At 42.8% G+C, this 22,249-nt stretch overlaps 2 protein-coding genes and 1 long non-coding RNA gene across 4 annotated transcripts in view; 2 read left to right on the top strand and 1 right to left on the bottom strand.

The window, feature by feature from the left end:
- Positions 1 to 22,249, bottom strand: part of LOC310664579 — a 182,905-nt gene that overhangs the window by 50,866 nt on the left and 109,790 nt on the right. The window lies entirely within an intron of this gene.
- On the top strand, positions 173 to 17,384 carry LOC310664441 (transmembrane protein 180-like). 2 transcript variants are annotated; one of them, XM_083413631.1, is made up of 7 exons: positions 173 to 307; positions 4,379 to 4,557; positions 8,595 to 9,326; positions 11,100 to 11,254; positions 12,271 to 12,354; positions 12,915 to 13,058; positions 16,173 to 17,384. In XM_083413631.1, exons 2-7 carry the CDS (start codon positions 4,405 to 4,407, stop codon positions 16,294 to 16,296), a joined length of 1,392 nt encoding a protein of 463 aa, XP_083269757.1. In that variant the 5' UTR covers positions 173 to 307; positions 4,379 to 4,404; the 3' UTR covers positions 16,297 to 17,384. The 2 variants fall into 2 exon arrangements, with proteins under 2 accessions (XP_083269757.1, XP_083269758.1); XM_083413632.1 differs by having other exon boundaries at positions 307 to 497.
- The window catches only part of METTL9 (methyltransferase 9, His-X-His N1(pi)-histidine), a 28,735-nt gene continuing 25,642 nt past the window's right edge, over positions 19,157 to 22,249 (top strand). Inside the window, exon 1 of the mRNA XM_083413746.1 lies at positions 19,157 to 19,712. Within this exon, the coding sequence (XP_083269872.1) occupies positions 19,344 to 19,712 (369 nt within the window). The 5' untranslated portion in view covers positions 19,157 to 19,343. The remainder of the gene's footprint in view (positions 19,713 to 22,249) is intronic.

Below are 22,249 nucleotides of genomic sequence, written 5' to 3'. Positions count from 1 at the left end.
CAAACCCGGCATCACCGCCGAAGGGGAAAGCGGGTGGGGGGGGTGGGCGGAGGACGCCGAACAAGGAGACGGGCGGCTGTTAGCAGAGCAACGTGGCAAGAGGCTGGGGCGGTAGCGATTCAAAACACGGAGTCAGCCGGAGCCCACCCTGAGAAGAGCCAATGGCCGGCCGGCGTCCGCGGCTCCTCTGGCTTATCGCGTGCGGGCCGCTCTCGGTTTGGCCAATGGGGTGGAAAGGGAGGGGCCAGGCTCGAAGGCGAAGACCCGCCCTCCGAGTATTTCTGAGCGGCCCAAACGCGAAGGCTTGGTTAGTATACGCGGGTCGGAGGGGGGAGGAGGGTCGGGTTGGGGTGGTTGCTACGAGGCGCGCGCGAAGCGGGTTGCTAGGGAGGACAGGCAGGCGGGGTCCGCGCGCGGTGTGCTTGAGGGGGGGGGGCGATGCTGTGCACCCTTACCTGCGAGTAGACCGCGTGCACCACGGTGCGGCTTACCGTCGGGTAAGGATTTCGTGTGGTTTTCAGAGCTGTGGGGGAAATGGACGCCTTTGGTCGGGCTCCGGAGTAGGGCTCTCTTATCAAATACCGTTGAGGAAATAAGCCTTGCAACGCCCCCCCCCCAAAAAAACCCCCAACAACCTCGTCACATATTATATTTTTGGAGAGGACCTTACTAAAATTGCATTATAAAATGTTTGAGGAGGATATGTGGTGTCCTCTTGTACCTGTTTAGTCGGAAGTAAGTCCCAGTAGGGCTTTACTCCCTCGTAAATTAAGATTTAAATAAATACATTTAGGGCCTAGTCGTCACAAGGTGGCTCACACAACAAAATTCTCAAAGCCTGTTAACAAAACAGCAGCTTAAAAACAAGGCCAGAGGAGCTCTGTTTAAAAATGTTCATAGAAGTTTTAAAGCAACTCAGCACTGGAGCTTCAGAAATGGAAGAAAAACAAGAGTGTTGTATTTTCAGAAACAAACAGCCTTATGATAGAAATACAAAATAGATTGCTTTCGTTGAAGTAGCCAGATAATGCTGTTTTGAATTGTGGGTGCCTGGTTCTCCTAAATTCCTGAGTTTGATAGGTGTTAGAACTTAATCAGTGCTTGGAGTGTTAAAAAGGCTGACAGACACTGGAGTTAGCAATATTAAAATACAGGCCAAACCAGCTTCCAGGTCAGGAAACCACCTGGGAAATTAGTTAAAGACAAAGGAAAGGCAACAGCCATTAGAAATGTAAGAGAGACAAGACTCTGGGCCAGCCAGCAAACAGGCAGAGCCACACCCAGAACTCCGAGATAGTTAGCTGAGACAGAATAGTTGCAGTCTGTAAAGTGTGGCAAGATGGAGAAAGGGCGAGCCTTGGCTGGTGTCTTTTTTAATCCTAGGCTGTTGTGGCTATGGGAGAAGCCATAACCTCTTGGAGTGTAATGCTGGGAGCCCTCCATTTCAGGCTCAGGTTGTATATACGTATAAATAAACCATATATCATAAAGACACCACAGTCCCTGCTTTTCTTCATTTCCAGACCCTGGAACCCTTGGGATATCACACAGCTTGCAGATTGGGGAGGTGTGTAACAATACAATTACTGCAATTGCTTTTTGAAATGGACTGTCAAGTCCCACTTGTAGATCACAAATAGATTTTAAGTTACAGAAAGTAAAGAGTTGGCAATAGTGAACAGTTCTCCAAATGGAGAAAATGGAGTCTCTTTAGGATGGGTATTGGAACAGTGAAGCGACTACGTCTTCCCACAGGCGTCTGGTGGGCCACTGTGAGAAACAGGATCCTGGCCTGACGCAGCAGTTCTTATGTTCACTGCTGCTACAATAAATGTTAAGTTTTAAGGTACTGCAAGATTCATAAAACAACTGTCCCTTTTGTTAGAGACAGCTTGTGAATCAGGGTAGCCATATTAAAGGAGAAGAGGAGAGGGGCCTCCTGTATCTTTGATAATTGAGTAGAACAGGGAATCACAGCAGGACAAGCTGCACCTGTCAAGCTTTCCTCTTGTATGCAGCTATTAATGGGCAACCTTTGTACCTTCAGGTGTTGTTTGATTACAGTTCCCATAATTCCTGACCATTGGCTGTGCTGGTTGGGGCTGATAGAGGAGCTGGAGTCCCAACAGTTTCTGAAGGGCCACAGCTCCCGCCGCCCCTGTATTTAAAGGTTAACGGCAACCTTTTTATTCTGAGAAGGGGCAGCCACGCCTCCTTACAGCAGAAAAAGCAACAAAAATTTGGCATTTCAAAAACTGGAGAATGTGTTTGAATCATAAGCTTTTACTGGATTAGAGGTCACCTTCAAATAATTGCATTCTTCAGTTTTTATATTGAAATTGCTTTTTCCTGATGAAATTATTTGAAGTATTCGGGACTTTTCTGCCATATGTAAATAGCTTTAAGTAGAGTTCCTTCATCTTTCCAGTGACGTTGGAGGCTTCTGCTATTCATACTTTTTATACAAGCCCTAGTTTTATACAATACATACTGTGGCATCATCAACAGAGTTTGAGTATAATGGAGGTTACAGAGAAAACCTGACTAGTGATCACTGTTCCTTGTGTTGATTATAATGCCATTCATGCTTAACTCAGGCATCTGTTTAAATGGAGGAATCAATTTACTTTAATCAATGTCATTATATGTCTACTTCATCTGTTGGAGCTAAATATTGATAAAGGTCACCTTTGCCATCCGATTAACTGTTTTTAGATTGCTGTTTCACCATTCTATTCAAGCGTTTCTAACAGTTTGTTTTATGGTTCAGGTGGATTCAGTATCCCAGTTTTTGTTACAGTATCCTAAAAAAAGATACATTGTTACTCCATCTTCTCCCCCACCCACTGCCCCAGATAGGTGGTGTGAGAGAGAGGGAGAGGCGTTCCCCTTTTAGTTTCACCTTCCATGATTATTATTTTTTTACTGGGAGACATTACTGAAGAGACTACCACCAGAAAGCATTTAACTACACAGATATGGGATAGAAGGGTTTGATCCTGTTCTTGTCAATTGTAAAGTGGAAGCTGTGAGGGCAAAATATTTATCACAGTGTGATACAAGGATAAATAGATGAGAAAATGTTGCCCTCTTGTGGATCATGCGAAGCCACTAATCACACATAGATTTATGTCCTCTGACAATATTAATCTTAATCCATGGAAGGCATTTTGCATTTACAGATATTAACCAGGAAAAATAAAAAAAGTTTTTTTTACTAGATTTGGAGTGTTCATCTTTGTAACTTTCAAAATATTCAAATTCTGGCAACTGCAAAAAACCAAATAAATGTAAAGCTTAAGATTTAAAAAAATACTATGTATATATTCCATCACTTTAATTTTGCCTTGTACCTTCCTTCTGCTCACTCCTTGTGTGCAGGCATATACATATCCATCTCATGACAGAATTATTCCTAAAGGGTATTTCTTATTTTTTACAAAATTGTGGTTAATAGACTCAAAATATGAATCATATTTAACAGTGACTTCCCTCTTAAAGCTGCATTGGAAATGTGGTAATGCTCACAGTTAAATTTGCAAATAAAAATGGAAAACTCTCTTCCATACAGCAGCAGATCGCACAAAAGTGTTTCAGTTTATTAGGTGCAACTATTCAGCAGCAGAACAGGGATAGACTCTCCACAAGTTGTTTGACTACTCCCAATTGCTTTAGCTGGCAGGACCATGGTCAAGGATAATGAGAGTTGTTCTCTATCATCTGGAGCTCCTTGGGTCCTCTATCCCTGAAGCAGAGCCATTTGTGACGCTATAGTTTTAAACTGAACAAAAGAGCCTTGCTGGATCAGACCAAAGGCCCATTTCGTCCAGCATCTTGTTCTCACAGTGGCCAGCCAAATGTCTCTGGGAAGCTTCCAAAGGGGACTTGAATACAGCAGTACTCTCCCCACTTGGGATTCCCAGCACTAGTATTTACATAGGGACAATGGAATTGCACATCGCCTGTAGTTACCCATAGGCTTACCTGCTATGGATTTGTCTAATTCCCTTTTCAAGTCATTTAACATGAGCAGCAGGCTTGAGGTATATGCTCTGCAAGCTGATTTCCAACTCTAAAATTCTGTTGTTCTATGTAAATGTTTTAGATAATCTGCAATTTGCCTTTCTGTTTCCTATAATAAAGTGTCCAGTCATGTGCCATATACTATAGTGTTGCTTCCAGTATTGTGATTTTGTTGTTTGCTGTTTTCCTCCTCACAGTCCTACAAAAATTGCACAGATATGCAAATGCCACAAAATTATCCAACTTTTCATTGGAATGAAACTACAAAAATCTATACAGTATAACACATCCGAAGGCAAAAACTGGAACTGTAACAGCCTGTAACTGTTTTATCATATTATTATTTACCTCCTAGGGGAAGAAAAATACCACTGTGGAAAAATGAAGTTTTTTTCAAGAATTCATCCAAATGCCCTGGCATACTCAATGACGACTTTAGGTGCTGGGATGATGAACAGCATCTTTAATTTTTATTATGTTAAACTCTTTTTAAACAAATACAAGATATCTGAATCAGCATTCCATCAAGCACAGGTACAGTCAATGCCAACATTAGTTTTTCTGTTGTTTTTGGGTGTTTCCCAGGTCATTATTTTGAATACAGAATTAGCATTGTCTTTTATTTAATGTAAGCAATTTCTATACTGCTTTTCAAGTCCTCCCAAGGCAGCATGCAGTAAAAAAAGTCACAGCAAAACAAACCATTAATACTGTATTTTTTGCCCCATAGGACGCACCGCCCCATAGGACGCACCTAGTTTTTTTGGGGGGGGGGAATAAAGGAAAAAAAATTTATTTCCCCCCCAGGCGTGGTGGCTGGCGCGGGGGAAGCCTGAGCTTCCCCCGACCCCAGCCCCCAGAACAGGCTGCCGCCCCAAGCCTTGCATGCCCGGCGGGACCTCCTGCTGGGCGCACGAGGCTTGCGGACATCTGCCCGAAGCAGGGGGCGGGCTCCGCACCTCGCCCCCTGCTTCGGGCTGCAGGCTGCCGCCCCAAGCCTTGCGCGCCTGGCGGGACCTCCCGCCGGGTGCGCGAGGCTTGCGGACATCTGCCCGAAGCCTTGCGCGCCCGGCAGGACTTCCTGCCGGGCATGCGAGGCTTGCGGATAGCTTCCTGAAGCCTGGAGAGCAGGAGGGATCAGTGCACACCGACGCCTCTCGCTCTCCAGGCTTCAGCGAAAGCCTGCATTTGCCCCATAGGATGCACACACATTTCCCCTTCATTTTTGGAGGGGAAAAAGTGCGTCCTATAGGGCGAAAAATATGGTAATTACCAGCACAATTGAAATGAATACGTTATTTTAATCAATAAAAACAAACCAGCAGCAGATTAAACCATGTAAAACACCACTGTCTGCTCCCTCATTGCCAGCTCAGGATACTAGCTATCCTAATTCGACTAAATGAAAAGCTGGTTGGAAAATAAAAGTTTTATGGCTTTCCTAAAAGAAATCAAGGACACTACTGTAATTCATTACTGTTTGTATGGTTATGTGTTAGTTTGTGTTATGTATTCAGTGGTGTGGGCCTCAGAGGTGGCCTCGTCAGCCGAGAATTGTTGATATGCCTTGTTGAGGGTGCACTTAAGGGGAATGACAATTGGGGTCTCCCATCAAGTGTACAGAACTTGTTCAATGAGGTGATCCAGCTCTGCATCGATCTTGGGCTTCAGGGCGAATGGCACCTGCCAAGCCTTCATGCGGATTGGTACTACAGCTGGGTTGAGGCTCAGTGCAACCGGTGGATCCTGAAATGTTCTGTGATTGGATATCATGTATTGAATCTGAACACGGGAGCTCATAATCCTTAGTCCAAAACTCAAGCTCAGGCCAACACAGATCACTGAATACATAACACCTTGTACATATGTTTATGATAAAAAAATATAAAAAATAAACTATTACTGACATTGCCTTGCGACATGTGAGGAATGTGGTTAATAAATTATAAATTTTAGTTGGAATTTTATTTAATGCTGCTGTTTTAGGTACTGTATTTTTTGCTCTATAAAACTCACTTTTTCCCTCCTAAAAAGTAAGGGGAAATGTGTGTGCGTCTATGGAGCGAATGCAGGCTGCGCAGCTATCCCAGAAGCCAGAGCAGCAAGGGGGATCACTGCTTTCGCTGCGCAGTGATCCCTCTTGCTGTTCTGGCTTCTGGGATTCAGAATATTTTTTTCTTGTTTTCTTCCTCCAAAACCGAGGTGCATCTTATGGTCTGGTGTGTCTTATAGAGCAATAAATATGGTAATTGTATTTTTATATTGTTATATATGTACCTTTGAAAGATACATACAAATATTTTCATTGTACAGTGGTACCTCGGGTTAAGTACTTAATTCGTTCCGGAGGTCCGTTCTTAACCTGAAACTGTTCTTAACCTGAAGCACCACTTTAGCTAATGGGGCCTCCTGCTGCTGCCACACTGCCAGAACACGATTTCTGTTCTCATCCTGAAGCAAAGTTCTTAACCTGAGGTAATATTTCTGGGTTAGCGGAGTCTGTAACCTGAAGCATATGTAACCCGAGGTACCACTGTATTTCCTCATGTACCACTGGTATATTTTCCAGTGGGTTTTCCAGTGTCAAGAAAAGACCCATCAACATATGCTTTTAACTTGTAATTTTGTTGGCTCGCTCTTATGCCCTTTATTTTGTCATTATTCCTTATATTGTATGTGAATACCTTCAAAATCAAAATAAACAGTAACGGAGACAACAGGCATCCTTGTATGCTTCCTTTCATAACCCTACACACCCCTCAGGTGTTGTATTATTTACAATAATATTTGCACGTTGTTCAGTATATATTGCTTCTATGGCCTTTAGGAAGGTTTTCTCCAGGTCCACTTCCCTCAAAACGCTTTTCATAAATAGCCAAGTCATGTTGTCAAACGCTTTCTCCGTATCTAAGAATATCAATGCTGCCTGTTTTTCGTTACGGACTTCTAAGTATTCTATTATGTTAATTATATTTCTAACATTGTCTTTTAACCGTCTGCCAGGAAGAAAGACTCCTTGGTCCTCATGTATTAGATCGCTCATAATTTTTTTAAGCCTGTTGGCCAATACTGCTGCAAACATTTTATAATTGCAGTTTAGTAATGAAATCGGGTGATTTTTTTAAGGGTTTGTCATGTTTAGGTATCAAGGTGATATAGGCCCCTTTCCAAGTTTCTGGTACTTTTCCTATTTCCAATACTTTATTCATAATGTATTTCAATGTAAATTAGGGACATGGGAGAGGGCCTTCTTGGTGGCTTCTCCCAGACTTTAAAACTCCCTCCCTAGAGACGTTAGACTAGCTCTCTCTTTCCTGTTCCAACATGTTTTTGTGTACTGACTGCTTTTAATGAAAGGGCTGGTGCTATGCTGTTTTTATTGTACTTAATTGTACAGTGGGTGCGTGGGGATGTCTCTCTGTGCAGCATTTGAAACTCCCATTATTCCAGGCATGTTTTGCAACGGAATTTCATTAATGTGAGCAGTTTCTGAGCTCTAGGCACAGTACTGCGCCCAAGAGTTCAGATTAAAACTGCCACTGCTGGAAGGAAAGGAGGACCTTTATTCTGCCTTCCAACTTCCAGCCACTCTGAAGACTGCAGAAGGGACTCTCTCATAAGACTATAAGGGGGGTGGGCAGGGGAAATGCGGCTTGCTCCCCCCCCCCCCAGTATTAAGATGAGGACTAGACCATGTGAAAAATGAATTTAAGATTTTAGCTGCAGTTCATTCATTTTCAGCTTTGCATTCTTGTTACTAAAAAAGTTTGCCTAGACACTCCATTGCAGTGCCCATAACCTAGGTTTAAGGTGCCATTCAGCTCCTAGCTTTCATATCTTAGTTTCTAACACTGTGTCTGTATAGGTGTATTGACAGTTATTTTTCTATGTTTTTAGTTCTTATTTTTATCCATAAGCTGTAGGAAAATGTATTGATGATGAGCAGGTTCTCGTCAATAAGCCACCTTGAGTCCATGTCAAGGAAAAAGGTGGGGTATAAATATATTATTATTATTATTATTAGTGTTTAGAATCAGTGTTTTTAATTATAGGTGCAAATGCAGCAAACAGGATGGTACACACCCACACACACAGCCTGATTTTTGTGGAAGTTCTCTTTGGCAGCTGCCATCAGCACAGACACTAGAAAATTATTTTCTTAGGCATCCCTAAGCCCAAGTTTCCCATCTCTACTCAACTCAAGAATAAAGCTCATTGGGTGATCTTGGACTGGCCGTTATCTCTTAACCTAAGTTAGGCTTGTAGTAAAGGCAAAAGGAGTGAGGGATATCCAAGCTTCTTGGATGAAGGTTAAGAGACAAATAGAATGAGTGCAACATTTTCTCCTGAGTTTTAAATCGCCCCCGTTCCAATCGCGTTTTCTTTCCGTTACTAGTGTTGATTTGTCATTCATTTACTGATTTTAAACATTTTCCATTTTATAATCCATGTTATATTTTTATTGATACGATATGTTTTCAGTTGTACAAGCTGCTATGTGATATCTGCTGAGCCATGAAAAGTGGTGCAAATAAATAAACTGGTGTACTTTTTTTTATTATTTTACTCAGGTTGTTTTTATGATCTGGAATGCCATTAACGACCCTCTCTTTGGCTATATTCAAGACAACTCCAAAGTGCCATGCTGCTCCAGGCGTCAGTTTTCCATTTTGTATGGAGCTCCCTTGTATGCTTTGGCCTTTCTTCTTCCTTGGTTTCCTTGGAAACAATATGAAGAAGGTGACTGGCTTAGCGGACTTCATCTTATCGTTGCTTTGTGCGCTTTCGATGGCCTGCTTACGTTCGTCTTGCTAGCACAGTGTGCCCTCTTTGCAGAAATTTCAACTAGACACGAAAATAGGCTCCAGCTTATTAAGTATAATCAAGTGGCAACCTTGGTTGGCTCCACCAGCATCCTTTTCTGTGGCTTAATTTCAGATAACATGGAGAACTTCACCTATTTTCAAGCATTTGCTGTTCTGGTAGGAGCAGTCGCCACTGCTTGCATGTGCTACACTGGAATGTATAGCACCACTCAGTATGAACAAAAAGAAACTCTAATGGAGGAATTTGAGGAAAATGCTGAGAGCTCTCTCTCTTGGTCCTCTGTGATTTTGTTGACAAAACAGATCATGACTCAGAAAAACTTTTTGCTTTTTGTGACCATGAACTTCTTTCAAGTCTTCCACTTGGCCTTCTGCAACAATTTCATGATGATCTTTGCAGATAACCTCATCCCTAAGGACGTTCTATCATCATCTATCAGAAGTATCATGTATGGGGCAGGTTTTATTTGTCCTCAGGTAGGCAGAGAAACCTTTTGTTCTTTTCTCTTAAGACGAAAATATGCTGGTTCTCAGCAGATTTATTTGCTTACACTGATTGCCAAGAATAATTATGCATTACCTTGCAGAAAACCTTTATACTGCAAAACTAACCTTTGGTGCTACTGATTTCTCCCAAAGGAATTCAACTGATGCACATACGGTTTGACTAAAGGGGAAGCTGGCTCTTCAGTGTGTGTATGTGTGTGTTTGCTTTTTGGTACTTTTGTAAAAAAAAAAAAGTTGGGTAAAAACCTCTAAGAACAAGTATGGGATGAAAAATTGTGAGGGATCACATTTTCTGAAAGCCAGGTAAATCTATGGTGTTGAACCTGGAGCAGTAGTTCTCAAATGATAAGGCTGGCCTCTCAAGGGCAGGGGAATTTAATAACAAATGGCCTCTTTACTATTCAGGGTGGAGGGCAACATATTTTACTTACTGATTTCTTGTCATTTTTTCCTATTCATTAGTACTGTTTTTTCCTTTGTTCTTTTCTTCCACATTTTCCCCTCACTAAATTCGGAGATTCCCTATACAGTCATACCTCAGGTTAAAGTAGTTTCAGGTTAAATATTTTCAGGTTGCGTCCCACGGCGACCTGGAAGTAACGAAACGGGTTACTTCCGGATTTCACCACTCGCGCATGCGCAGACACTCAAAATGATGTCATGCGCAGAAGCAGCGAATCGCGACCTGCAGACGGGGGTTGCGTTCTGCTCAGGATGTGAACAGGGCTCCGAAACGGATCCTGTTTGCATCCAGAGGTGCCACTGTATTTTGAAAATGTGAATAGGAGAGCTGCTTCTATTTCATAGGGAAGGGAGGATAAAGTGTGGGACAGCAGTAGTTGGAGGAGAACACCACATGGATGAGGAGGAATTAAGAGACACAAGGGGTTCATGAGCCACATTAAGCTGAGGCGCATAGATGGGCCCTTAGCATGTTACACTGGATACACGAATGAGCTGTTTAGCTAGTACAATAGCTATGTATTTGCAAGTGGACATTTTGATGTGGATTTATAATTATTAAAATCCAGACAATGCAACAGTATATGTGTGTATGTGTATGTGTGTATATATATATGTACAGTGGTGCCTCGCAAGACGAAAAGAATCCGTTCCGTGAGTCTCTTCGTCTAGCGGTTTTTTTGTCTTGCGAAGCAAGCCCATTAGCGGCTATTAGCGGCTATTAAAGGCTTAAAGGATTAGTTGCTAAAAGGCTATTAGCAGCTTAGTGCCTTAGAAAAAGGGGGTGAGGAGCGAAAAAAACACCCCAGGAATCGCAATACATTTTCGTCTTGCGAAGCAAGCCCATAGCAAATTCGTTTTGCGAAGCACCTCCAAAACAGAAAACCCTTTCGTCTAGCGGGTTTTCTGTCTTGCGAGGCATTCGTCTTGCGGGGCACCACTATATATATTGCTCGATCTAAAATGCCACTTTATTTTTATTGCTATTTTCAGAATGCAAATAGAACAACAAGAAAGGAACAGCGTCGGCTCCCATTAACAATTTAAAAACCCACCAGTCCTTTGGACAGTCATTTGTCCAAATAGATATCCAAATGAGATTGGCTATTATAAGGCATATGTTCAAATGTTGGTGATGTAATGCTGATGTTGCCTTTTTTGAAGGATGGGATGGTCAGGGTATCCTGTAGTTCTTTCTTTCTGGTTAGAAATAATTTACCATATTTTTGGCAGGGTTTTAGTACTGTATTAATGTAGCTTAATATTTCTGTTATATTTCAGTGCCTTGTGCTAATCAGTCAAGCTTTGTTGAAGAAATTTGGTTACTATAAAGTGGTCTTAATTTCCTTCTACTTGGAAGCAATAGCTGCCGTTATCATGCTTCTTGTAGGTCCAGAACACTACTACGTATTGGCTATTTATCTTACAGCAAACATGTAAGTAACTTTAGTTTTAAGAGCATGACAATTTTGACTGGGATTCAGGGAGATCTACTTCACATGTGGCCCAGGGGTGGGGGGTAGAGGAGAGGGGAAAGCAAGATACCCTCAGTAGGATCTCCATGTATTATGGATGGAATCAATAGCGGTGGCTTGCTCACATCTGTGCTGTTCTGGGCCCAGGACAAGCCTTCTTCCCCTACACACCAACCATGTCAGCCATAGGAACTAGCACCACTGTTTTAATTCCCACACTATTCTACCATAGCATTGTGGAGTTATAAAATGGTAGTGCCTGAGCACTGGGGAAGGTAAAAACGTATTAAAGGAGCCAAGGTCCTCAAGTAGTGTGGGTCATGGAGGCACCAACACTAGGTCTCGTTGCAGAGGTCCTCTTACGTTAGGTGCATGTGGAGGGTTTCATTCCTAGCCCCAATGTGCGTTGCTGGAGCGTGCATAACTCCAAAAATGGTCACTGTCTGTACAAGCAGTAATGTCATTAATCAGGAAAATGACTGGTAGTTCTTTGGGGATTCTTTAAGGCAGATGGGGTCACAGATGATTTGGAATTAATTACATTTTTTATAAGTAATGGCAATTGTCCTAAATTGGAGACTATTGGGAACCACTTATTCTAGTTTCTCAAATCTGGAATGTATTATTTTATTTACTTATTTATTTAAATGATTTATATGCTGCTTAATCCCCCCAAAATCTTCTAGGTGTTATTAGAAAAATGAGACAAGTTAACAGTGAGATCTTTGGGAGGAAAGCCAAGATTAAGTTTTCAACAGAAGTGGAACTTAATCATTAATTTCTAGAATCCTTATTCTTCTGGGTCCTCATATCCTATTTTCAACTTTGCTGTTTTATTAATGTATTTATGTAGTAATTCACTATAGAAATATTTTATGGTACTAAAAATATCCAAATTTAACTTTTCTTTGTCCAAGGCAATTCAAATCTAAGCCACTTCTCTCTCTATCTATTTATTTATTTATTTATTTATTTAGGGTCATTGTTCAAGCTTCTTTCAGTCTGTTTAATTTGCCTTTGGCCGATATTGTTGATGCAGATTTAAAGAAACATAAACGGAGGTAAGCATGGTTTGTTTACTTTTTATGATATGCAAACTTTCATTGTAGATAATAAATGTTAAATTGTTTTTCAGTTATTATTGGAAAGTCTCAACTCAGCATGCTCATTACACTACATAGAATTATTGTTGATACATTCCATAACACTTTTCAGTGTATGGAGTGCTTTACACTCCCCCCCCCCCATACCAATTTGTCAGTGACCTTGAGTTGAGCAGTTTGGAGCCTGATTTTCCCCAATTTATTAAATTATCCCTATAAATTGCATACAAAAATACATATATTAGTTGATGGATTTTCATAAGGACTTTTAAACAAAAAAAGGTGCAGTTGAAGTATAGAAAATGGAGTTTAAGATTGGAAAATGAGAAACTGAGGAAAGCTGAAGTTGACAGATTCTTAGTATTACTATTTAGAAGAATTGAGTATAATCCTAATAGTGGTACATTCCAGCATATATAATGCTTGACTGTGTTTGACTATAACTTTCTGCTGAAGTATTCAATTTGCAATTTAAATAATCACTTGCAGTCTATTAAAATTATTGCTTAACATTTCAGATTACCACTTTCCTCCATGGTTTTTGGAACAAATGCCTTGTTTACAAAACCAGCCCAGTCTTTAGCCCCTATGCTTGTGGTTACCATACTAAATCAATTTGGTTATGCAAATCTGAATGGGAAGGTTGTTCACCTTGACCCAAGGTAAGTAAGAGACAATTAATTGCCATGGTGATGTCTTAATCTGATGAACCCTTTGGTCTATTTGGCTATTACAGCTTTTTTTATTCTGAAATTAAATTGTTGCGAATTTGTGTTCTGAAACATGTTATCTGGAAAGTTGCAATGGTTGAAGATAATTTTTGTTTTACTGTATTCACAAAGAATTTCTCTTAAGTGCATTGCAATTTTCACTTGTGCTTTTTGAACATGAAAGTTTGCAGGTTTGTCCTGCAATCAGTCTAGTCCAGGCATCCCCAACCTGCGGCCCTCCAGATGTTTTGGCCTACAACTCCCATGATCCCTAGCTAACAGGACCAGTTGTCAGGGATGATGGGAATTGTAGTCCAAAACATCTGGAGGGCCGAAGGTTCCTGGTCTAGTCTGTACTTGGTTAGATCTTCATTTGAGTATAGCAACAGTGTTTCCTGTGTTTGCAGCAACGGGATGAACATACCTGACAGATCACATAGGTCCAGTTCGCATGACACGCAAAACTGTTCTTAAACCATGGTTTATTGAACAAACCACCCTTAAACCAAAGAACATTCTGCAGACTATCAAAGTAACTGGTTTGTGTTGTCATCCTCCATCCCACCTAGTTCCAGCCCACAACTGTCTCTCCATCGGACACCCTTCAAGCCTTTGTGGCAACTGCTGGCATTTCCTCACCATGTCACTTTCCATTGGTCAGGTGTGGTAATCTTTGTGCTGATCTTCTGCAGCAGTCCTCAAGGAACCACTTTCCTCCCTTCCCCAGAAAAAAAAAATGTCTGTATAGCTTTGCAGCTTGTAAAAAACAATTTTGTAACAGCTGTTTTTATATTCACAACTGACAACCACTGTTTACTGTACATTTATGCTTTTAGATTAGTAATCAGAACCTGTGTTGGAGCCACCTTATTGCTACTTCCCTATCTCTCATAGGAGGTTTGAAAAACTTGCTTTTACTAATGTACACTTAAATATTTTCATTTGCAAGTTCTAGTCACTGTCAGGAACAGAAGCTCATTTTGAAGCCCCTCTCACTCAACACCTGCTCTGTTTCAAAACAGCATTTCATTCATACTCCCATAAAAACAGTCCTTAAAAACATTTCGGTGTGTTAAAATGCAAACCTTTTCCATCTCCAAAACTTTTTAAAGAATTAATATTTGCTGCCTGTGATTTTCCTTGAAAAGTTGACAAGATTTATTGAAGGTAATGAATAGATGCCGACTGAGTAACACAACCCCCCTTGGAAACCTAAGTCCTGTTTATTTATGTAACTTTGGATTTGTTGTTATTTTTCTTTTTTAAAATCCAGATTAATTTTTTATATATAAAAGCTGACCAAATTTATCATTCATTCATTTACCAACCAATAACAGTTAATCATCCTGCAGTCAAAACATCTGCACAGCAATAGTTTAAAGAAATTGCTTTTAAGTGTTCAACTCTCCAGTTCAGACTGCTGCTATGAAGGGGGTACAGGGTAGAGTTGGGAAACGAAAAGGATCCTGTTACCAGACAAAATGTGCAGCAGCAGCAGCAGCTTCAGGAAATGCACCAGTGAGAGCAGCTGAATACTCAGAGCAGCTTGTCTAGTGTCTCTGTTGCTTGGTGGGTGATGACAAAACACATTATGCTTAAACTATAATTAAGTATGTGCCCATGTCTTCAGGTAACACTAAGCCATAATTAAGGCAATAAGCCAACAAACAAACTATCTGAACAGACTATAGTTCAGACACTGCTGGGTTCAGATGTACAGCTAAGGCATGGTTTGTTAACTAAGGTTTATTTAAACCCTCATTTAACATATACAGTGGTACCTCGGGTTACATATGCTTCAGGTTACACACTCCGCTAACCAAGAAATAGTGCTTCAGGTTAAGAACTTTGCTTCAGGATGAGAACAGAAATCATGCTCTGGTGGCAGCCGGAGGCCCCATTAGCTAAAGTGGTGCTTCAGGTTAAGTACGGACCTCCGGAACGAATTACCGTATTTTTCGCTCTATAACACACACCCGACCATAACACGCACATAGTTTTTAGAGGAGGAAAACAAGAAAAAAAATATTCTAAACGAAACAGTGGATGTATGATTTTTGTGGTTCATGCTGTGGCCACAGACATGTGATCTGACGGTGAGTTTGGGGTAGCCCAATGCAAAAATCCTGAGGATCCATGTGGATCCATGCTTTGTAACCACGTTTTTGCGGCCCCAGGCAACAGTGGGTGCGTGATTTTTTTGGTGCAAGCTGTAGCCATGGACATGCTATGTGATCTGATGGTGAATTTGGGGTGACCCAGTGCAAAAATCCTGAGGATCCATGTGGATCCGTGCTTTGTAACCAGGCTCTCTGTCCCTCTCTTCTCCCCATTCAGCGGCTCTTCTCCCGCTTTGCTGTTTCAAAGCGAGCAAAGCGAGCCACGGAGGAGGGAAGGAAGGGGAACCATGGATCCTCTGCTCATGACTGCAGCAGATCCCCCCGCCATCCGTAGGCATTCGCTCCATAACACGCACAGAGGAGTTCCTCCTACTTTCTAGGAGGAAAAAAGTGAGTGTTATGGAGCAAAAAATACGGTAAATACTTAACCTGAGGTACCACTGTAGTGCAAATTGGGTTATAGAGAAAGTAGTATCTTTTTCTCTTTTTTTTGTAAACCGCTTTGCTGAAGTAGCCCTAAATATAGTTGCATCAGCCTTAGATGTCCAGAATACCATACAGCCTGCCTGAAATATTGTTAAAATGAACAAGACCGTTCACAACACGTGCTAGTTTTCAGGCCCCTTCTGGGTACCCCAGCATATAAACAAAATGGTAAAATGCTTCTGTAAAATAGGGTCTAAATGGCATTGTTCAATAAATTCGCATTCAACACCACTGATTTCTCATAATCAGATAAAACAAGTTAAATTTTATATAGTATTGGTATTCCACTTAATTTATGTATACAAATGGGGATAGATGATTTCCTAATTTGAATTAAGCATGATCTTGTTGAAGCGCTGGAACAGAACTCTGATAAATATATACTGCAATGAGTTTTGTTTTGTAGTGATTGCTGGAAAAAACTGAACATTTTTTTAAAAAAACCTTACTTCTCTTCCAGTTTGTTTCTAGGTCTCCACGATGCCATGTTCTACATGATCTGTCTGGTTCCTCTTTGCATTGCAGTTATACAGATTCTGACATGGACACCCTTTTCCATTCAGAATAGCCACATTACACTTTGAAATTGAATTGCAAATGTGTGGATCGGGAACGCAACTGTTCTCTTTTACAGAGGTCAGATGAACAAGAACATTGGACTTCCTTGATTCGGAGGGGATCATCTGCAGCCTGAGCCAGTAAATTCTTTTCTGTTATATCTGTAAATCTTGTGTGTGCCTTATCATCATGCCATATCTCTTTCTAGTTCAACTGTACGCAAGTTAGAGATACCACATAGACTTACTGAGTACACCAAAATGCCACTACCTCACTGGATGCCTAAGAGATAAATGCATAATGGTGTGGTGTGATTCTGTGAACAATAAATGTGACATTCTTTTTAGAAGAACTAAGGGCCCATGATAAATCATAAGAAGCTGCATTTGAGCACCCTCTCTCACAAAATGTGAAATGCTACCTCTTTGCTGCAAGCAAAACAAGGTCATTTCCCCCCATGGAATATTGGAAAATGTATGTTAGATTTCTTCCCCCCAAACTGGTATATGGTCTGCAAAACACAACATGGTTTCTCTACATGGGATACCTTAGCTTTGCAGGGGGTTGGGAAGAAGGGCAATGACAGAATTGGAGCACATTGGATAAATTTGTACAGTCTGTTCAGCAAAGAAAGCTTTGGTAGTATTTAGAGGGGGAGGCATGCATATCTGCGCTGTGGAGAGAACATGAACTGATGTTTATGTTTACATACTCATACAAGTAGTGCTGAAGATTGTCATTGGCAACAGAAAAGGGGGAGACAGAGGGGGAACAGTATAGTTGATGCAGCATAGTGGGAAACCCCATTAATCCACATGGTGGAGATGCAGGTGGCTGCCTGAAGTGGAGGGCAGAGAAGCTTGCACAGAAGCCTGTGGCTTGTGATGGGAAAACGTGATAATGAAAGAAAAAGTGTTTGGGCGTCTCCAAAGCATAATAAATGTGATTAAATCAAACTGCTGGGTTTATGGGACTGTGGGAAAAATAAATTTACTGGGTGGTAGGCTCGTAAGCTTTGGATTTCTTGGCTGCTTGATGCCATGCAAAGAGGGATAATCATATGTAAAACTGTACTATAGCCCTTGGAACTTGCATTAAAATATACTATTTGAAATTGTCTGTCACATTTCCTTTATTGTCAAGTAGCTAAATGCAGCATTTTGGATTTGCCCCTGTTAAAGCCTTTTCCATTTTTCATCTTTTGAAAAGATGGCGATTAATGAGAAACTAATGCTACTTGATATGTTACAAAGTCCGAATTATGCCATAATAAATCCTACCATCCTGTTCTTTATCCAATAGATTATATATAGTAGCACTTTTATTTCTCATAAAGCAGTCTTTTATTTTATTAAGCCAATTCTTTATAGCTCAGTTCTTAATTCAACACTGGAGGAACAGACTTCTTAGCCTGTTTAAGGTGGGGTTTTTTGGCTCTTTCCCAGATTTGTTTTCTTGTAGAAAAGAGAATTGTATCATTTTCTAGCCTATTTCTTACCCCATTCATTAGCTACGGTGACAGATAGTGCAGGGATCTCTAATTCATCCTCTCTTCCACCCTGTACATTTAAAGTCTCCTCTAAGGCTGCAATCCTGATGTGGGTAGGAGGGAATCTGAAGGCAGTTTAACTGCCAAATCTAGTGCTGGAGCCAGCAGGCTGGAAGTGAGAAGGTAAGAATGCTGCCCCTGTTGCTGTGAATCTTCCCCAGCACTACCTGGCGATGCCAGGGATTGAAATGGACCGTCTGCGTGCAAAGTAGATGCTGTACCACTAAGCCAGGGGTAGGCAACCTAAGGCCCATGGGCCAGATGCAGCCCAATCATATTCTCAATCTGGCCTGGGCTATTTGTGGGGCATAGGAATTGGTTCATCCCCCCCCCAAAAAAAATAGTCCAGCCCACCACATAGTCTGAGGGACCGGCCCATGGCTGAAAAAGGTTGCTGACCCCTGCACTAAACAATGACCCTTCCCCAGCCATAATGAAGTGACTGAACATAATGCAGTGCAATTCCCCTCACATCTTTCTACTCTTCTGAAGCAGCTGTTTTATTTGAGCCAGGGTTCCCAAGATCTCTGTAGGAAGGCTGGGTCCTCTTAGGTGAAAAAATAATGGGTGAGGGAGCTCTTTTGAGCATGTACAGATCACACACTCATACCGATTAGAAACAGCCCAGTTCTACCCCTACACGTTTGGAATTTGAGCAAACGGGGCTTGGAAATCAGTGAGAGTGGGAAAAGTGGGTAGAACAGACAAAATTCATGGGAGGATGAAGGTCTCTCAGTTACCCACCATACCTAAATAGAACTGCAAAGGCCAGAGGAGAGCCACCACCTTCTCACAGAGGCCACTTTGGCCAGTGGGGGGAAAGGATGCTGGACTAGATCGATCTTTTCAGCCTCCTCGGGTATTCTTGGTATATTCTTGTCACTCCTGCTTATTGTCACTCCTGAAGACAATAGCAGACGGGCCACCACCTTCCTTGCCCGTTTTGTGGGATTCCCAGGGACGTGTGCTTGGCCACTGGGGGAAACGGGATGCCTAACGAAATGGTGCGCTGGTCCCGATCCGCGGCGCTACGTTCCTGCCTTCCTGGGTGCGAAATCTGGGCTTTTATTTACCCACCCCACGACCCACTTTAGTCCTCTGCACCCCTTATTCCTGTACAATCGGCCATTCCCGTTCAGCACTGGTTGTCACAGCCGTGCCGCAGGGGGCGTCCTCGCCCACCCTCCCGCCTCTGAGGGAACGCAGCCTCCCCGTCGAGGAAAGGCCGCCTTGGGAAGTGGCGGCGCCTCCCTCCTCCCCCTCCCTCTGCGCGTGCGCCCCGCATAGGCGGCCATTGTGCCGCCTCTCGTTTTGAAAGCAGCGCCCCCAGAGGCGCTGCCCTGCGCCGCGCCCTGATTGGTCGAGAGGGCGGACAGAAAGGCTGGGCGCCCGCCCGCCCACCGGCCCGCGCGCGAGCGAGGCGTTCTCTCGTGCGGGTGGGTTGGGTTGGTTGGTGTCTCCGGCCATCCCGTCCGGCCTGGGCCCTCCTCCCTGGGCTCTCGGGTTCCGGCCTCGCATGTATGCATGTGTGTCTGTAATGTATGTGTGTGCGTGGATGTGCGGGCACTGAATGGGGAGCTCCGCGCTGGCTGCCGCCGCCGCTGCCGCCGCCGCCGTTGCTGCAGCCATGGAGAAAGGAGGCGGTGGTTGCGGGAGGGGGTGATTGAGCGCCCCTTTCTTCCCTCTCCCACCCACCCCCCACAACCCCACCCCACCCTCATGAGACTCTGCCTGGTCTGGCTGGGCTGCTACACCTTGTCTCTGTGGGTGCTGAGGAAGAGGATGTGGTCTGGGCCTGCCAGGTACCTGAGGAGCCCTTTATCCAGGTCTCTCTACATGAATATGATGGGCAGCCACAGCCAGCCAGCCCCGGGCATCAAGGAAAACCATCAGGTATGGACCCACCAGCAGGAGGAGCAGTACTTCTAAGCCCCCCACCCCCCCACCCAAAAACCTTTTTGTGAGGGGGGAGGGGCGGCAGGAGGAAGAAGGGGGAGGGGTGTGTTTTGAATGGGCCCCACATCCATCGCCTTTCCCCCAAATGGGGAAGGATTTCAGGGTTTGGGGCGTAGGGTAGCTTCTCTTTTATATTCATCTCTCACTTCTTTTGGAAGCGTGTGATTTGAGGTGAGATATAATGCTGTTTGGGGGGGGGGGAGAAGAAGAATAAAAAGCTCCTTGAGAGTTAACCTCTGCCCCACTGAATACACTCCATTCCCCGCACAACCCACACACACAAAAAGAGGATTGGAAGAATCTCTCCATACTTGGCCTAAGAGACAGAGAGAGAGAATATGGACACATCCGGGTGAGAGATCAGGAGAAAGATTTGTGTGTGTTGTGCTTTGTGCATTTAGTCTGTGCACAAAATAAAGGAGGGGAGGAATAAATCTCTTGTGGGACAGCCTTTGGTTGTCGGGGAGATCAGCGAGCTTCTGCTATTTCTGTGGGTAACAAGACTGGCTCCTTTGCCCCCCTTTGAGTGCAGGGCAGGAGTCTTCGGAAGAGCACATGCTACTGGTGAAAGGTGGGGATACAGGGGTGGGGGGGAAGCAAAGCTGAAAAGTTGCAAGGAGGAGATGAGGATTTACTTGGACCGTGATGGGACAGGGAACAGGAAACTTAACGTAGTATAATTGTTTTCTTCCTTTCTCTGCCTCAAAATGTTCTGAAGTACAATCGGGTGAATTTGTGCTGAATGTGCAAATATAAAACAGCGGGGAGGAAACACAATCTGTGTTCAAAAACAATAGTTCTGGCCATGAGGCAGCTTTGTGGCTTTTGTAAGTATGAGCTAAGCAGGCATGGGGAGTTGTTAGGGAAAACAAGGCACAACCCAATTTTTGTATGCTTGTACCTGTATAGACAAGACTTCTGCACACACTTAGAGCTGAAAATTCCAGCAGTGCTGATTGCTGTGCTATTGCAACTTCCGCTCTCTCATCTTTGATATGTGATAACGATTCTCCTTTGTGCCCATTGACAGTATGGGATGGATAATTTAGCAGTCAATCCCCAAATGCTGCCCTTTATTTAGAACTCACAATAGGACTCCCAAAGTTTGCGTTCTTCTCCCAACTCCAATACATTTGTCATCGCTTTGTGTTCTTTTCCTTACCCTTGTGACCTGACGGACTGGAAACTCGTTTGCAAAACCTGTGTGCACCCAACCCATCAATCCAGTTTATTGAACATGACACCTGCCTATCCATATTTCTGTCACTGCTTCCTTCTATCCTGACCATATATTTATTTATAAATATATTTTTAGCCTGACATTCATCACATGATCCCCAGGGCATTTTTCGACCCGATTAAAAATACATCAGTTTGAAACAGTTAAGAGCAGAGAAAAACACAGTGCTAAAATTCCATGAAGAGTTTAGTCACAAATTGCATTAGCCAGCCTCCCATAACACCTGGGTAAATAAACTGGCCTTTGCATGGCACTGAAATGCCATAAGCATCAGCACTAGACATGCTTCCAGGGGAGAGACGTTCCATTGAGTGCCACCATAGAGAAGGCCTCACTCCATGACAACACCTGATCTTTCTCCTCTCAGCGTTTTTTCATCTGAACAATCACAGATCTAGCCACTGAAGTTATCTCCCAACCTATACCCGCCTCTCATTCCCACCTCTAATAAGGCCCTCGCGTTTCCTTCCTTCCCCAAGGACAAATGTTCTGCTTTGAATTGATGCATGTGGCCTCACCCACCTCTTTCCACTGCTAGCAAAGTGCAGCGCAGTGATACTGAATAATGTTGCAGTTTGACCTCCAAAACAGAAAATGTGAACTTGCATAGTGAGGTTGAAATACTCTGAAATGTATGCAAAGAGAACAGGAATCAGTGAAGCAACAAGATTAAAGGAGCTCTGGAGTGGTCGTGTGCAACAAGTTAGGTACATGTTTGTAATGTATTATGCATGGCTGGAAAGCTCCCAGGCATGCTTCTGGAAACTTAACACCACCTTCCGAAATCTGCAATATTTTTCCAGTAATGTGGTTGTAGGTAGCTTTGGGCTCTCTGTTGGCATAAATTGATGACTTCAGGGAAGGAATGCTAGTTTGCTATGCTGGCATTCCACCTGGAACACTGCATACAGACCACTGTGCTTAATATCTTAAAAGCCAACTGGAAAGAATGGATTTGTGTATTAAAATACCCAAACCATTTTAGATTCTTCCTTTTAGCTTTTGGTAGAGTAGGGTAGCAAGATTGAGAGTTGTATAGAGCTCATTTCAAAGCACAAGATTTGAATTGTTTGAGATATAAATATAAATTGCGTGTTAATAGTGCCAGTAGGCGTTTATATGCATAAGTATTTTCAGGCCTTGAACAGGGAACAGCAAATGCTGGAATGTTGAAGTTTGAGCTGCGAGAGCTTTGTAGATACCACTGTCACACCGATTAGATATTATTCTGAAC

The sequence above is a fragment of the Podarcis tiliguerta genome (assembly GCF_965153285.1).
Source record: "Podarcis tiliguerta genome assembly, chromosome: 14".
Classification (NCBI taxonomy): domain Eukaryota; kingdom Metazoa; phylum Chordata; class Lepidosauria; order Squamata; family Lacertidae; genus Podarcis; species Podarcis tiliguerta.
The sequence above is the reverse complement of the archived record's forward strand: the minus strand, read 5'-3'. Positions and strand labels throughout refer to the sequence as shown.

Bases quoted from the DNA above. Each gene is read 5' to 3' on its own strand.
- LOC310664441 (XM_083413631.1), top strand. From the start codon at position 4,405: ATGAAGTTTTTTTCAAGAATTCATCCAAATGCCCTGGCATACTCAATG. The intron at 9,327-11,099 runs GTAGGCAGAGAA...GTTATATTTCAG, and splicing joins CAGGTTTTATTTGTCCTCAG to TGCCTTGTGCTAATCAGTCA. The intron at 11,255-12,270 runs GTAAGTAACTTT...TTATTTATTTAG, and splicing joins ATTTATCTTACAGCAAACAT to GGTCATTGTTCAAGCTTCTT.